The sequence below is a fragment of the Salvia miltiorrhiza genome, chromosome 3, assembly GCF_028751815.1.
Source record: "Salvia miltiorrhiza cultivar Shanhuang (shh) chromosome 3, IMPLAD_Smil_shh, whole genome shotgun sequence".
Classification (NCBI taxonomy): domain Eukaryota; kingdom Viridiplantae; phylum Streptophyta; class Magnoliopsida; order Lamiales; family Lamiaceae; genus Salvia; species Salvia miltiorrhiza.
In genome coordinates this window covers 1,214,582-1,229,866 of record NC_080389.1, presented here as the reverse complement: position 1 = coordinate 1,229,866, position 15,285 = coordinate 1,214,582, and the positions used below count along the sequence as shown (strand labels likewise).

Below are 15,285 nucleotides of genomic sequence, written 5' to 3'. Positions count from 1 at the left end.
TGTGCACTTTTTCATCATCACTTTTTCCCAATCCACCTGTGTTGTATTCCTTCAAGGACTCCAAAAGGCTAGAAAGAATTCTCTGTGCACTGTAATCTTGTGATATTGTGACCCAAACACGAATCACAAAATGGCCCACCGTTAATGGATCATCATAAACGTTCCTGGCAAGAGTAGTTTTGCCGATGCCACCCATCCCACAGATCGGGATGACTTGGAGTTGGGATGGCTCTCCACAGAGGCGATCCTTCACGTCTAACACATAATCTTCAAAACCAACCATGGAATCTTTGTGGATGGATGGATCAGTTGATGATGAAGTAGGAGCAGCAGAAGTATCAGCACCACCACGTTCAACGTCTTTGCTGCTGGAGCTATCCTTGATTTCCTTCACTTGTGCAGCAATCAAAGCAATTTCCTCCATCACCCTTTCCATCTGGAGTTCGTGTTTTGAACTTCGATAGCATTCAGTCTCCTCTTCCTCTTCCTCCTGCTTCTCATCATCACTAACCCTGTCGGGCGGTGCAAGTCCAGATGAGGACAAGAAAACCTTTTCCAACACAAGATATTCTAAGATATCTTCTGCTTCATTTGCCACTTCCCTCATTCGCCCTTCCAAACTCTTGAATTTGTCTGGAAATTTATCGAGGAAGTCTTGAAAGGGAGTAACATAATCAAGGAGAGATGTAATTTGTTGTTTTTCTTCAACAGAAATGGAATATAGATTGCTGTTAAGGAATCGATCTATGGTGTTTGTGAGGGAGACAAGAGCAGCATAGGCCATCTCTGATGATGCAGGAAACTATTTGTTTTCTTTTTCTTTTAATTCTTTTTTTAGTAAGCAGATTGAAGGAAGAATAAACAACAGGATTATCTACATAGAGAATAATAGAATGAAGAAGATAGTCAAAAAAAAAAAAAATCACTTTTTCGTGAAATTGTTCTACTTTTCCCAAAAGCCAAAAAGCATGTGGAATACAGATCATTTTCGTGGGTCACACCCACATTCTTTTTAACTAAAGATAAAAAAAGGAGATAAAAGAATTTAGTGAAATGCTTCCCCTGATATAGGTGTGTTATCACCCAACTGAGTAACCATATCGTGTTTGTTTTGTGCTTTATGCTTGTTTATTATGAGTTATTATTATACGAGTACGAAGTCACGACTCGAGTTCTTAGTCGTTGGAGAACTCTTACTCGGTTCCAGTTCGAGTTTTCATATTGCTTATATCCACTAAAATTAAATATGCATTTGAATCAAGAAAGATGATTATGGATCTCAAGCAACTTTATGGCCTATAAATATGCAAATAAAGACTATCTTGAAACATTTTATTAATCCAAACTCATTAAGATGATGTTCGTGCTTCCCTCAGTTTCAACAATTTAGATTCCAAAAGTAAAAAAGAATGCAAGTGGCTGTTCACTTTAGTTCGATCCATAAAAAAAATATCCTCCTTTAAGAGAAAAAAAAAAAGCAAAAATGAAGAAGATGAGTGTTTTTTTTTTTTTTTTTACTTGAATGAGTGTGTGTTTTCATTCTTAACGCTTTTCATTGTTCCAGATATGTATCTCCTTTTTGGCTAGGATCCAAATATGCATTATCTTCTTTCGCTATGATCCAATAATCACATGGGTGGGGGGCCATCGGTAAGAACGTGCCAGAACTCCAATAATCAGCATAAGCCATCTCTTTGCAAAAACCAAGATGGAAAAATCTGATGAAGAAAGATTAACACATGTGATAGTGTTGGTGTTCAGCTATCAAGAAGATAAAGAAAAATTAAGAAAGAAAGAAAATCTTTGTGCAAAAATGGTCCAATTTGTATCAATCAAAAGCCCCAAAAAAAACTTGAAAAATGCGTATCATTGTAATTGTGGGTCACCTAGAAAAGAAAATAAGAGAAAAAGTTATGATGCCCAAAAAGAAGTTATTTGACTCTTCATTTTTCTAGTAGAATGCAAATTAAACAAAAAAAAAAGGTTGATTAGTCTAAAACATTTCAAAGAACACAATGAACTATGAACCAAACTAAAAAAATCCAACATAGTGTGCGTAATACGCTTTGTATTAATTATCACGTTTAAGAGAACGTGAGACTCCTTCAAATTCTTACGATCATGCAAGAACAAGCCAAAAGAAGATTACAATTTTTCTGATACCTACCAAATACAATCCTCATCCTTATATATGAGGGAGCAGGAAGCTTATCTTGGAAGATAAAGGAGATTAAACCTAATCTTATGGGCTTAGGCATGGCCCAACAAAATAGCTAAGCAAAGAAATAGCAGCCCATTTAAGTAATATATCGTACGGGCCTTCGGATTTCTCTACGGGGTCGACTTTGGGCTAGGCTGGGCTCTTCCTCCACATCCACAGTAATGGGTTCGGTTTTTTCGGGCTGAGTTTTAGTAGATGGGCTCGTATCAACTCCTCTCCCCTGCGGATCCACCTTGTCCTCAAGGTGAAAGTTCGGGAAAGACTCTTGAAATGACGCAAGAGATTCCCACGTCGCTGCATCAGGTGGCAGACCCTCCCACTGAACTAAAATCTGAGTATCAGGTTTGCCATCTCGGAGAATAGTGCGAGAAGAAATGACAACAACCGGAAGTAAAGTCGGCAAACCCATTGAATCAACTGGTAGTGGGTTAAGTGGAGCGGTAGCAGTGCCAACAAAAGGCTTCAGTAAGGAGACATGAAAAACTGGGTGGATGCGACTATTCGAAGGCAAATCGAGGCGGTATGCAACAACTCCAATTTTCTCAAGAATAGGATATGGTCCGAAGTAGCGCTTGGCCAGTTTTGGAGCATGACGGCGAACAACAGAAACTTGACGATAGGGCTGTAATTTGACCCATACGAGGTCACCAACACTAAATTCAACATCACGGCGTCGCTGGTTCGCTTGTTGTTGCATACGGTGCTGTGCAGAAGACAAATAAGACTTCAAATCTGTCAACAAACGGTCACGATCAAGGAGTAACGCATCCAGCGCATCAACGGTGGTGGAGCCAAGTGTGTAGCGTGGAATAAGAGGAGGAAGGCGACCATAGACAGCTTGAAACGGGCTCATGTTAATGCTTGAGTGGTAGCTCGTGTTATAGTGAAACTCGGCCCAGCCTAAGTAATCTGACCAATGCGCCGGACGTTCAGATGTCATGGCGCGTAGATATTGTTCCAAACACCGGTTCACAACCTCGGTTTGGCCATCCGTTTGGGGGTGATAAGCAGAACTATGCTTCAGGGAAGTGCCACTAAGCTTGAAGAGCTCAGCCCAAAATTTGCTTAAAAATATAGGAATCCATGGAGCTTAATAACCATATCAGTGAACAAGCGAGCCACCTTGCTAGCTGTAAACCCCGCGGTCAGAGGCCCAAAGTGAGCGGCCTTAGTTAGACGGTCGACGACGACAAGAACAACCGAATAACCATGAGAGGCAGGTAGATGAGTAATGAAATCCATTGTAAGCTCGTTCCAAACCATGGCTGGAATAGGTAACGGCTGCAAAAGTCCCGCTGGGGCAGTTGTTAGGTTCTTCACCTGTTGACAAATCTCACAAGCACGGACAAAATTCTCAACGTCACGACGCATGTGCGGCCAATAAAATAGGGAGGAAATGCCTACTAACGTCTTTTTAACACCTCCATGACCATGAATGGGAGAACAATGGAATTTCTTTAATAGATGTTGCTTCTGTTAAAACATGGTATTATCATAATGCATAGAGAAAGAGAAGCTAAAGATTGTAATTGTATTTCTTGATATTGCTTGATGTTCTTTGTATTACAATGATACCTATTTATAGAGTAAAACATGTAGCAAAGTCATGCATAATCTCACTAAAGTCATACAAAATATTTCTTTTGACTTTGCTAAATATTTCTACTTCTAGATGTTGTTTTTCTTGACTTTGATTATTTAGTATTTTCAACACTCCCCCTCAAGTTGAGTGACGGGATTTCCGATACTCAACTTGGAAAGAACATCTGAAAAACTTTTGGAGTTTACAGCCTAGTCAGCATCAGTGTAGGCTTGTATCTCGAGATGTCCAATTTTCCTGAACAGTACTCCATAGTCAAAGGTTCCTTTCAAGAATCTCACAATTCTGAGCGCAGCTTCCATGTGGTCGGCTTGTGGTTGGTGCAAGAATTGACTTCTGTAGTGTTATTTTCAACACTCCTCCTCAAGTTTAGTAACGGGATTCCCGATACTCAACTTGTGAAATTTTAAATAGTTTATACTCGTATTTAGGAGTTCTTCATTTGATTTTGAAATTTTAAATAGTTTATACTCGTATTTAGGAGTTATTCATTTTGATTTTGAAATTTTAAATAGTTTATACTCGTATTTAGGAGTGTTTTGTTTTGAATTTGATTTTTTTTTTTTTTTTTTAATAAAACCTCGGGGTAGTTTTCGTATTTTATTGGAACTTAGGGGGGCAGATTTTAAAGGGTGGGGTATCTTTTGCAAATAAAGAGAAGAATGAGGGTTTAGTGTCAAAAACACCAAACCCTATACCTAATTCCCTTCTCCATCCGCCTCCCGTCCCTTCTCCATCCGCCTCCCTCTCATTCATCATCATCACATTGGATTCTTCACAGCCCTTCGATTTCGCCGGCTCCGCCGCAGAGTTCCGGCTCCGGCGGCGGCATTGATCGACGACGTCCTCCACCTCGTAAATGACGTCACTTGCCTGGCGGACGAGCTCCTCAAAGACGGCGTCGTCGTCGTCCTTCACCGACTGCGCGGAATCTGCAAGGAATGCTCTAAAGACCCGGAGATTCATCTCCAGCTTCTCCAGTTGGGTCTTCACGTTCTTCACCAACTGGGCTTCGTACAGCAGTAGCTGCTGGAGCTTCTCCAGCAGCCGTTCCAGTGCTGCATCCGCCATTAATTGCGTCTCTACCCTCTTCTGCCCAACCGGAGATGTCCGATTTGTGGCCGCCTCCGCTGCTCCCGCAGCCACCGCCGCTGCTCCGGTAGGCTTTTGACAGTTAGCCACGCCGTAGTAATGATTCGGCGGCGGCAGCGAAGATTGGGCGGCGGCGACGACCGAGACGCCTGGGTTCTTTCCTCCGCCTTCTTTGCTTCTATCGGCGGTGATTTGTTGCAACCGCACTTCCGGCCGTGTTGCAGGGCGGAATGTGGTGGTAAGTTCGGTCCCGTTCTCTTCCGATGATGAAATGTTGGTTTTGAAGCGGTTGGTTGCCGACTGCAAAATTTGTAGTCGGGCGGCCTCTCTTCTCACTTTCGAGAACGCCGACTCCGCTGAGGGAGCCGGGATTTCTTTGGTTCTGTGGCTCCTTGGTTGTTGTGGTAGTGGTGGTTGGAGGGGTAAATATTGGCTGCCTGTATTTGACAGAGGTTGTTGTGATTGCGTGAGCAATGAAGGCATAGGTTGGTTAAGCTGCTGTTTTCTTATTTGATTCTGAGCACTTGAACCAGAAACTGGTGCTGCCGCCTGAATGGTGGGCTGCTGATTTGAGATAGCTGATGGCTGTGGATTCTTGTGAGGCATTTTTTTTCTGAGTTCCAAGGATTAAACCTGCTTTGATACCATGTTAGAACATGGTATTATCATAAGCAATATCAAAGAAATACAATTCTTGCACCAAACCTTGAGACGATCCAAAATATCAAGCAATAAGCAATACAATAAAAATCATCTTGCTTCTCTCTTTATCTTTCTCTATGCATTATGATAATACCATGAACGATGATGATTCGTTTCAGAGTGGATTAGACTTTTCTGGAAAATCTTCCATAGCTCATCCGAAGACATCTCTCTTTTTTCTGATTGGCCCATTATTCCTGCTTTTCTTGGCCGCCCAATCTTGTGTCGCGTGAGAGAATGTCATCTTGTATTTGTTCCTCCCCGAAGTAGGGATTTGGCGATTTCTAATACTACTCCTGAAGTAGATCAACCTGAAGCTGGTCAATCTGAATATTCTTCTGATTCTCATGAAATACAAGAATATTTATTGTCATATAAAATTATAGACGAGAAGTACCCTTGGTTGTTTTCGCTGCTTAATCAATACAATATTCCCATTTTTGATGTTAATTACCTGGATTGTGCTACCTCATCAAAATGTTTGCCATTAGAAGGGCAGTCATTAGGGCGAACTATAGCATCCAAACTTGTAGCAGCTAAACGAGCTGGATATTTTCCTCGACTTACATCTTTTTCAGCATCTGAACGAGATCAGCTCTTCAGTTTAATTTCTACTGATTTCTCCTCTGGTAGTTCTAATTATGGAAGGGAAGAACTCGAAGTGCTACGTAATCTTCCCATCTATAGAACAGTTCGTGGGACATATACCCAATTGGAAAATGAGGATCTTTGCATGATCTCTTCAAAAACATTTCTCAAACCATCTGAAGATAGGTGTCTCTCTAAGTATGCCGATTCTACTGAAAGTTCTTTACTTCAAGCACTTGGAATCCCCGAATTTGATGATAAGCAGATTCTTGTGAAATTTGGATTACCTGGATTTGAACATAAACCTCGGCTTGAGCAGGAGGATATAATGATATATTTGTACACAAACTGGAAAGATCTTCAATTGGATTCATCTGTAATTGAGGTTCTTAAAGACTCTAAATTTGTCAAAACAGCTGATGAACAGTCTGAAAATCTCTGTAAACCCCCAGATCTATTTGACCCTGGCGATGCTTTATTGACATCTGTATTTTCTGGGGTGAGGAAAAAATTCCCAGGAGAGCGGTTCATTTCTGATGGATGGCTTCAGATTTTGCGGAAAGTGGGTCTCCGAACTTCTATTGAGGCAGATGTTATTCTTGAGTGTGCAAAGAGAGTGGAGTATCTTGGAGTTGAATGTATGAAAGATATAAAGGTTCCCGATGAACTAAGTGTTTGGAATCCCAAGAATGAAGTATCTTTTGAGATTTGGGTGTTGGCTGAAACTTTGGTCAAAACAATTTTCTCTAATTTTGCTGTTCTTTATGGAAATAACTTCTGCAATCTCCTTGGAAAAATTGCTTGTATTCCAGCTGAAAAAGGATTCCCCAACATAGGTGGCAAAAGAAGTGGGAATAGAGTGCTTTCATCCTACTCTGAAGCCATACTGATGAAGGATTGGCCTCTTGCTTGGAGTTGTGCTCCAATTCTTTCAATACAGAGTGTTGTACCACCTGAGTATGCTTGGGGACCACTACAACTGTCGAGTCCTCCAGCCTTTTCATGTGTACTTAGGCACCTTCAGATTATCGGAAGAAACGGTGGTGAGGACACCCTTGCTCATTGGCCTGCTATATCAGGTATAAAGACAGTTGATGAAGCTGCACTTGAGGTGTTGAGGTATCTGGACAAGTTTTGGAGCTCCCTTTCTTCTTCAGATATTGCAAAGCTGCAGCAAGTAGCTTTCTTGCCAGCTGCAAATGGTACCCGCCTGGTGAAAGCAAGCTCTCTTTTTGCCCGTTTGACTATAAATCTTTCCCCATTTGCATTTGAGCTCCCTTCAGCATATCTCCCTTATGTGAAGATTCTCCGGGATTTGGGCCTGCAAGACTCACTGTCTGTTGCTTCTGCAAGGAATCTTCTGTCAGATCTTCAAACAGTTTGTGGTTATCAGCGTCTGAATCCAAATGAATTACGTGCTGCACTTGAAATTTTACATTTCATTTGCGATGAGAAGAACAGCCTAGGCATCTCCAACTGGGATTCTGAAGCAATTGTTCCTGATGACGGATGCAGGCTTGTCCATGCAAAATCTTGTGTTTATATTGATTCTCGTGGTTCCCATTATGTTAAACATATTGACACTTCCAGAATCAGATTTGTTCACCAAGATCTTCCAGAGAGGGTGTCTAAGGCCCTAGGTATCAAAAGGCTGTCAGATGTTGTGAAAGAGGAACTGGACAATGGTGAAGATTTATGCGATTTGGAGTGTATCGGCTCTGTTTCACTTGCTTCCATCAGAAATAAATTACTGAGTGAATCATTCCAGGTGGCAGTGTGGAGAGTACTAACTACCTTAGTTAGTACCAATCCCGGATACAGTAGACCAAACCTTGAGACGATCCAAAAAGCATTAGACACCATGTTAGAACATTGTATTGCTTATTGCTTGAGACCAAACCTGGCTTTGATACCATGTTAGAACATGGTATTATCATAATGCATAGAGAAAGATAAAGAGAGAAGCAAGATGATTTTTATTGTATTGCTTATTGCTTGATATTTTCTGAAGAATACAATCATCCTTTATAATGTATTACATGATATTAAAGTCATACCAGGATCCCTTTGATTAAGGGATCCGTGGTAAATCTTTGACAGATAAATAAAGGCACGCTTCTCCTCTTTCTGACTTTTGCTGCTTGCTAATCTTGACTTCTGTAGAATGCAAATCTTGACTTCTGTAGTGTTACTTTCAACACTCCCCCTCAAGTTGAGTAACGGGATTCCCGATATTCAACTTGCCAAGAACTTCTGAAAAAACTCTTGGAGTTCATAATTCTGAGCGCAGCTTCCATGTGGTCGGCTTGTGGTTGGTGCAAGAATTGACTCACAACCCCAACAGCATATGCAATATCCGGTCGATAAATGCATGAAAATCAAATGATTCATTTGATTTTGAAATTTTAAATAGTTTAAACTCGTATTTAGGAGTTCTTCATTTTGATTTTGAAATTTTAAATAGTTTATACTCGTATTTAGGAGTTCTTCATTTTGATTTTGAAATTTTAAATAGTTTATACTCGTATTTAGGAGTTATTCATTTTGATTTTGAAATTTTGTTCAATCAAAAATCCATCTTTTATCTCTATCTTGTTTATCACTAGAGATTTGATATGCAGCGGAAGTAATTTTAGTATTATGTAGAAGATTGGGGTGTTTCTGTAATTTTTGAAAACTTAGGGGGGCAGATTTTAAAGGGTGGGGTATCTTTTGCAAATAAAGAGAAGAATGAGGGTTTAGTGTCAAAACACCAAACCCTATACCTAATTCCCTTCTCCATCCGCCTCCCCTTCCTTCTCCATCCGCCTCTCTCTCATTCATCATCATCACATTGGATTCTTCACAGCCCTTCGATTTCGCCGGCTCCGCCGCAGAGTTCTGGCTCCGGCGGCGGCATTGATCAACGACGTCCTCCACCTCGTAAATGACGTCACTTGCCTGGCGGACGAGCTCCTCAAAGACGGCGTCGTCGTCGTCCTTCACCGACTGCGCGGAATCTGCAAGGAATGCTCTAAAGACCCGGAGATTCATCTCCAGCTTCTCCAGTTGGGTCTTCACGTTCTTCACCAACTGGGCTTCGTACAGCAGTAGCTGCTGGAGCTTCTCCAGCAGCCGTTCCAGTGCTGCATCCGCCATTAATTGCGTCTCTACCCTCTTCTGCCCAACCGGAGATGTCCGATTTGTGGCCGCCTCCGCTGCTCCCGCAGCCACCGCCGCTGCTCCGGTAGGCTTTTGACAGTTAGCCACGCCGTAGTAATGATTCGGCGGCGGCAGCGAAGATTGGGCGGCAGCGACGACCGAGACGCCTGGGTTCTTTCCTCCGCCTTCTTTGCTTCTATCGGCGGTGATTTGTTGCAACCGCACTTCCGGCCGTGTTGCAGGGCGGAATGTGGTGGTAAGTTCGGTCCCGGTCTCTTCCGATGATGAAATGTTGGTTTTGAAGCGGTTGGTTGCCGACTGCAAAATCTGTAGTCGGGCAGCCTCCCTTCTCATTTTTGAGAAGGCCGATTTTATTTGAGGTATTTGGAACCGTGATGAATGATTTCTGAGTTCCCAGAATCATGCCTGCTCTGATACCATGTTAGATGGGTTTGTGGCTTGAATCTTTCCTGACATTTGAGGTATTTGGAACCGTGATGAATGATTTCTGAGTTCCCAGAATTAAACCAGCTTTGATACCATGTTAAAACATGGTATTATCATAATGCATAGAGAAAGAGAAGCTAAAGATTGTAATTGTATTTCTTGATATTGCTTGATGTTCTTTGTATTACAATGATACCTATTTATAGAGTAAAACATGTAGCAAAGTCATGCATAATCTCACTAAAGTCATACAAAATATTTCTTTTGACTTTGCTAAATATTTCTACTTCTAGATGTTGTTTTTCTTGACTTTGATTATTTAGTATTTTCAACAGCTTCAATGGGGAAGACGGAGTAAGGAAATACCTATGCTTGTATGTGAGTAAGTCATCAACCACAACGTAGTCAGGGGGTAACGCTCCATTTTTTAGCTGTTGATGATAAGAGAGGAATTCAGCATCCTCCCGGTTAGCGCGGCGCAAGTCCTCAAGAAAGGTTGAGACGGGAATACTTTGGATTGTGAGACAGAGCGGTGTGAAGGCGTCAGGTGCGTCGTGTAAGGATAGAGTTGGCGAAGCAGATGCTGGGTTAGTCGCGCTGTTGCTGTTCGAGGTACCTTCGGGGGCGCGAGATAATGCATCAGCCACAATATTATGTTTTCCTGGCTTATGTTCAATAACAAAATCATATCCCAATAGTTTGCGAATATAACGATGTTGATCCGGGGTGTGAAGCTGCTATTTCAAAAGCTCCTTCAAACTATGATGGTCAGTGCATATAGTAAATCGACGTCCCAAAAGATATTGACGCCATTTACCAATTGCCTCACTAATGGCATGTAACTCTTTGATATATGTGGAGGCGTGTTGGAGACGAATTCCTAATTTTCGACTATGATAAGCGATGGGAAGATTATCTTGCAATAAGGCTGCCCCAATACCCACGTCAGAAGCATCCGTGTCGATGATGAAAGGTTTGGAAAAATCTGGTAAACGCAAGATGGGTGTTGAAGCCATCGCTTGTTTGAGGGTAGAAAAGGCCGAAGAAGCTGCGACAGACCACACAAAACCATCCTTGCGGAGTAGATCAGTGAGGGGAGAAGCAATAGAGGCATAATTTGGGACAAATTTTCGATAATATCCAGTTAGACCCAGGAAACCGCGAAGTTGTTTAGCAGAGGTGGGTTCGGGCCAAGCTAACATAACATCGATTTTAGATGGATCAGCACGCACCTCACCGGCACTGACAATATGCCCTAAGTATTCAACTGACGGAGTGCCAAACGTGCATTTCGAAAATTTCACGAAAAGATGATTAGACTTTAAGCAATGCAGCACCGCCCGTAAATGCTCAATATGTTCTGCCTCAGATCGACTATAAATAAGAATGTCGTCAAAGAAAACGACGACAAAGCGACGCAAAAAATCCTTGAGAATATAATTCATGGTGGCTTGGAACGTGGATGGAGCATTCGTCAAACCAAACGGCATGACAAGGAATTCAAAATGGCCCTCGTGAGTACGGAAAGCCGTCTTGAAAATATCCTTGTCGTGAACTCGAATTTGGTGAAAACCTGCGCGCAAGTCCAGCTTAGAAAAAACCACCGAACTACCTAATTCATCAATTAGTTCGTCCACTGTAGGAATAGGAAATTTATCCTTGATTGTAACAGCATTGAGGGCGCGGTAGTCAACACAAAAACGGTAGGAGCCATCCTTCTTCTTGACCAAGAGTACCGGGGATGAGAATGGGCTATGGCTTGGGCGAATTACTCCCTGATCGAGCATGTCACGCACCAACCGTTCCATTGCATTCTTTTGAAAATATGGGTACCGATATGGACGGACATTTACAGGTTTAATACCGGGTTCAAGATGAATACGGTGATCGAAGAGGCGATGAGGTGGGAGGTTACGCGGTTCATCGAATACATCACAAAATTCATGGAGAATATTGTGGAAAGCCAGAGGGATATGCTGGAAGTCAATGGCTGTGGTGGAGGAAACATCCTTAGTTGCAGAATGGACCATCCAAAGCTCATAGAGTGAGTCAACCTCGTGAGATTGAAAAAAAGACTCAAGCATGGAGAATCGTATTTCTCGAGAATTGAGAGAGGTGTCGCCTTCTAAAGTAACAGTGTGGCCATCCCACTCAAACTCCATACGGTTGCAGCTGTAATCATGAGTAACCCGGCCCAACTCTTGAAGCCATTCCATACCAAGAATAATATCGGGGCCACGGATTGGGAGGACAAACAAATCCAAAGTAAACATTGTCCCCTGGAGATCAAGTGTAACACCGGTGCATTTGTGGTGGCAAATAATGGAATCACCATTACCGATATACACTCGAAAACTCGTGATAGGAGTAACTGATAATTGAAGTTTCTCTGCAAGGTCAAGTTTAATAAAGTTATGAGTACTGCCATTATCAATCATCACCTGAAAGCGTTGGTTCTGCTTACTGCCCCATAGGCGTAGTGAACGAGGTTGAGCAGCGCCGGAAAGCGAGTGAAGAGTAGAAATATCAGCAAAAATAACGTCATCTTCCTGTACCGGAGTCAGAGGAGCAGAATCGACAATATCGGTTGGCATTGGATCGACATCATCGCTATCCAGAAGCATAACCATGCCCTTATTCTTACAACGATGAGAGGGATTCCATCGTTGGTCACAGTGGAAACACAACCCACGTTCACGTTTCTCACGGGTTTCGGCTGGAGTGAGACGCCGAATGGGAACAATGGGTGAGCTGTGCTGCACGCTAGTAGCAGGTGATTTGCTGATTTCTGGGCCCGACGATGTTTGGGGCACCGTAGGCGGGCTGGGGATGGTGGCGTGCACATGAGGGGGTGGAGATGGTGGAGTTGCACGCGGTAGCGGTGACGACGAAAAAAGGGGCCGAGAAAACTGCCGAACAAGCCCACGAGCATTAGAATGATCGTCGAAGTGTTTACTCTCGAATATACGAGCAAGAGCAAATGTCTCGTCCAAAGTAGCAGGTCGATTCAATTGTAACTCTCGACGAATAGAGGGTGTGAGACCCGAGATATAAAAGGAGATGAGGAGGGGCTCCGAGATACCGTTAGTACGACCCATCAAGGACTCAAAAGCTGACTGATAATCGGCGACAGAACCGTGTTGCGTAAGTTTAGCCAACATACCTTCAGGATCTTCAAACTGGGAAGGACCGAAACGAGAACGAACGCGCGATAAAAAATCGGACCATGTCGAGAGCAGACCTTGGGATTGCAACCATTGGAACCAAGTAGAGGCCTTGCCATCGAGGTAAAAGGCGACGATTTGGAGGCGTTGAGTATCGGGGGTGTGATGATAGGAAAAGTATTGCTCGATCTTGAAAATCCAAGAATGAGGGTCATCGCCATCAAAACGAGGAACATCGAGGCGAACAATTGGGGCACGAGCAGTGGTGTTGTCATGGGGTTCGGTGTTGGTAGACGTTGAAGAAGTGTGGGAATTCTTGAACAGGGCCACTAGTTCGTCGATCTGTTTCTGGACGGCGGTTAGCGGCGCTTGCCAATCAGGAACGTCGGGGGCCATGAGAACAGCAATGAAAATGAGAACAGCAATGAAAGCACCAATAATACGCTTTGTATTAATTATCACGTTTAAGAGAACGTGAGACTCCTTCAAATTCTTACGATCACGCAAGAACAAGCCAAAAGAAGATTACAATTTTTCTGATACCTACCAAATACAATCCTCATCCTTATATATGAGGGAGCAGGAAGCTTATCTTGGAAGATAAAGGAGATTAAACCTAATCTTATGGGCTTAGGCATGGCCCAACAAAATAGCTAAGCAAAGAAATAGCAGCCCATTTAAGTAATATATCGTACGGGCCTTCGGATTTCTCTATGGGGTCGACTTTGGGCTAGGCTGGGCTCTTCCTCCACATCCACAGTAATGGGTTCGGTGTCTTCGGGCTGAGTTTTAGTAGATGGGCTCGTATCAGTGCGTGTGTTAGCCTAGCGGTAGGTGGTTAATGCACAAATACTGATGTCCTGGGTTCGAGTTCACTGTGATGCAATCATTAAATTTCTTTATTAATTGTGTAATTTATCAAAATAAAAAATAAAAAAAATCTAGCATAGTCATTGACCATTAAAGCTAGTGAACATTTGAAGTGTGAGGCACAACAGAAATAAGGTGAAGAGCATAATAGAACTTACCAACAGAATATGATATCGTTACCAACAAAATATGATATCGTGAAGAGCGTAATTGAACTTATGTACCAACAAAATATGATATCATGAAGAGCATAATTGAACTTATATGTACCAACAAAATATGATATCATGAAGAGCGTAATAGAACTTACCAACAGAAAATGATATCATGAGACTTAGCTTATGGTAAAGTTGAGGCACCAAAGTCTCTTCTTAGAAAGAGGTCTTTGGTTTATCATCATTAGGATATATATATCCAGTAACATCAGTCACGATGAATTTATAGATACATGCATCTATAGATACAAGAGTTCAAAAACTTCCATTCATTCACTCATTTCAACTGTTTACTTCAGTTTTACTTTCCATGACAATAATAATTACTTTTAATTATTTGTATTTTTCAACTGGCCTTAGACCCGCGCCCAACTCGTGCCCAGCTCACCCAAGTTTTTGCCTTTATATATTTTTCCAATAAAAAATTTTATGTAATTTAATTTTACTAGTTTTATTTCCCTAGGAGGACAACAATACACTATTATTTGATATGAGGTGGACTTGGGTGAGGGCACCCGTATGGGATGCGGCCGGGTCGACCCGCGCTCCAACCCTGACCCGGATCCGCGCCCCTGACCCGCGCCCATTTGATCCGTCACCCCAAATTATTACATTTGTTTATAGTAAATGTTACTTTTAATAAGCATAATATATACATTTATTCGCACAAATATATACTTTTGTAAATATAAGTATTTATCTTCATTTAATATAAAGTATTATATTTTTTAAACCCTAAATCCTATAAACTAAACCCTAAACCCTGTAAACTAAACCCTAAAACCTGAACACTAAACCCTAATAGGAGTATTTACTTTTAATAAGCATAAGATATACATTTTGTCGCACAAATGTATACTTATGATAATATAAATATTTACCTTCATTCAATATAAAGCATTATACATATCAATAATTACTTTTTCTTACAATAATAATTATTTGATTTGATCAAATAATAATATTATTATTTATGTCTATTAAAAGTAATCATTGATATAATAAAAAAATAATTGATATGGAGAAATTTAATGTTTCAAAAATATTATATTTATTGTAATTATTGTTGTACTAAAAAATAATTATTGTTATAATAATAAATAATTATTATTATTATAAAGAAAGGTAATATTTTTAAACCTAAAAATAAGTATTAACCATCATTCAATATTTTTTAAACCTAAACATGGAATACTAACCCTAAACACTGAATACTAAACTCTAGCCATTCAATAATAAACCCAA

General features: G+C 41.4%; 2 protein-coding genes across 4 annotated transcripts in view; both read right to left on the bottom strand.

The window, feature by feature from the left end:
* LOC131016784 (putative late blight resistance protein homolog R1A-3) overlaps positions 1–847 on the bottom strand; it is a 32,765-nt gene extending 31,918 nt beyond the window's left edge. Inside the window, exon 1 of the mRNA XM_057945509.1 lies at positions 551–847. Within this exon, the coding sequence (XP_057801492.1) occupies positions 551–784 (234 nt within the window). The 5' untranslated portion in view covers positions 785–847. The remainder of the gene's footprint in view (positions 1–550) is intronic.
* Positions 848–3,773: 2,926 nt separating this feature from the next.
* The window catches only part of LOC131016908 (uncharacterized), a 1,184,262-nt gene continuing 1,172,750 nt past the window's right edge, over positions 3,774–15,285 (bottom strand). Inside the window, exons 1-2 of one of the 3 annotated variants that reach the window (XR_009099253.1) lie at positions 4,372–5,584; positions 3,774–4,164 (exon numbers count right to left, since the gene is read on the bottom strand). Coding sequence is in view for 2 of the 3 variants with exons in the window: in XM_057945709.1 (XP_057801692.1) it covers positions 4,422–5,519 (1,098 nt within the window). In the remaining variant the exon portion in view is untranslated. Of the gene's footprint in view, positions 5,585–9,872; positions 10,108–15,285 lie in introns of those variants that run through there. The other 2 variants (XM_057945709.1, XM_057945710.1) reach the window with 2 other exon arrangements.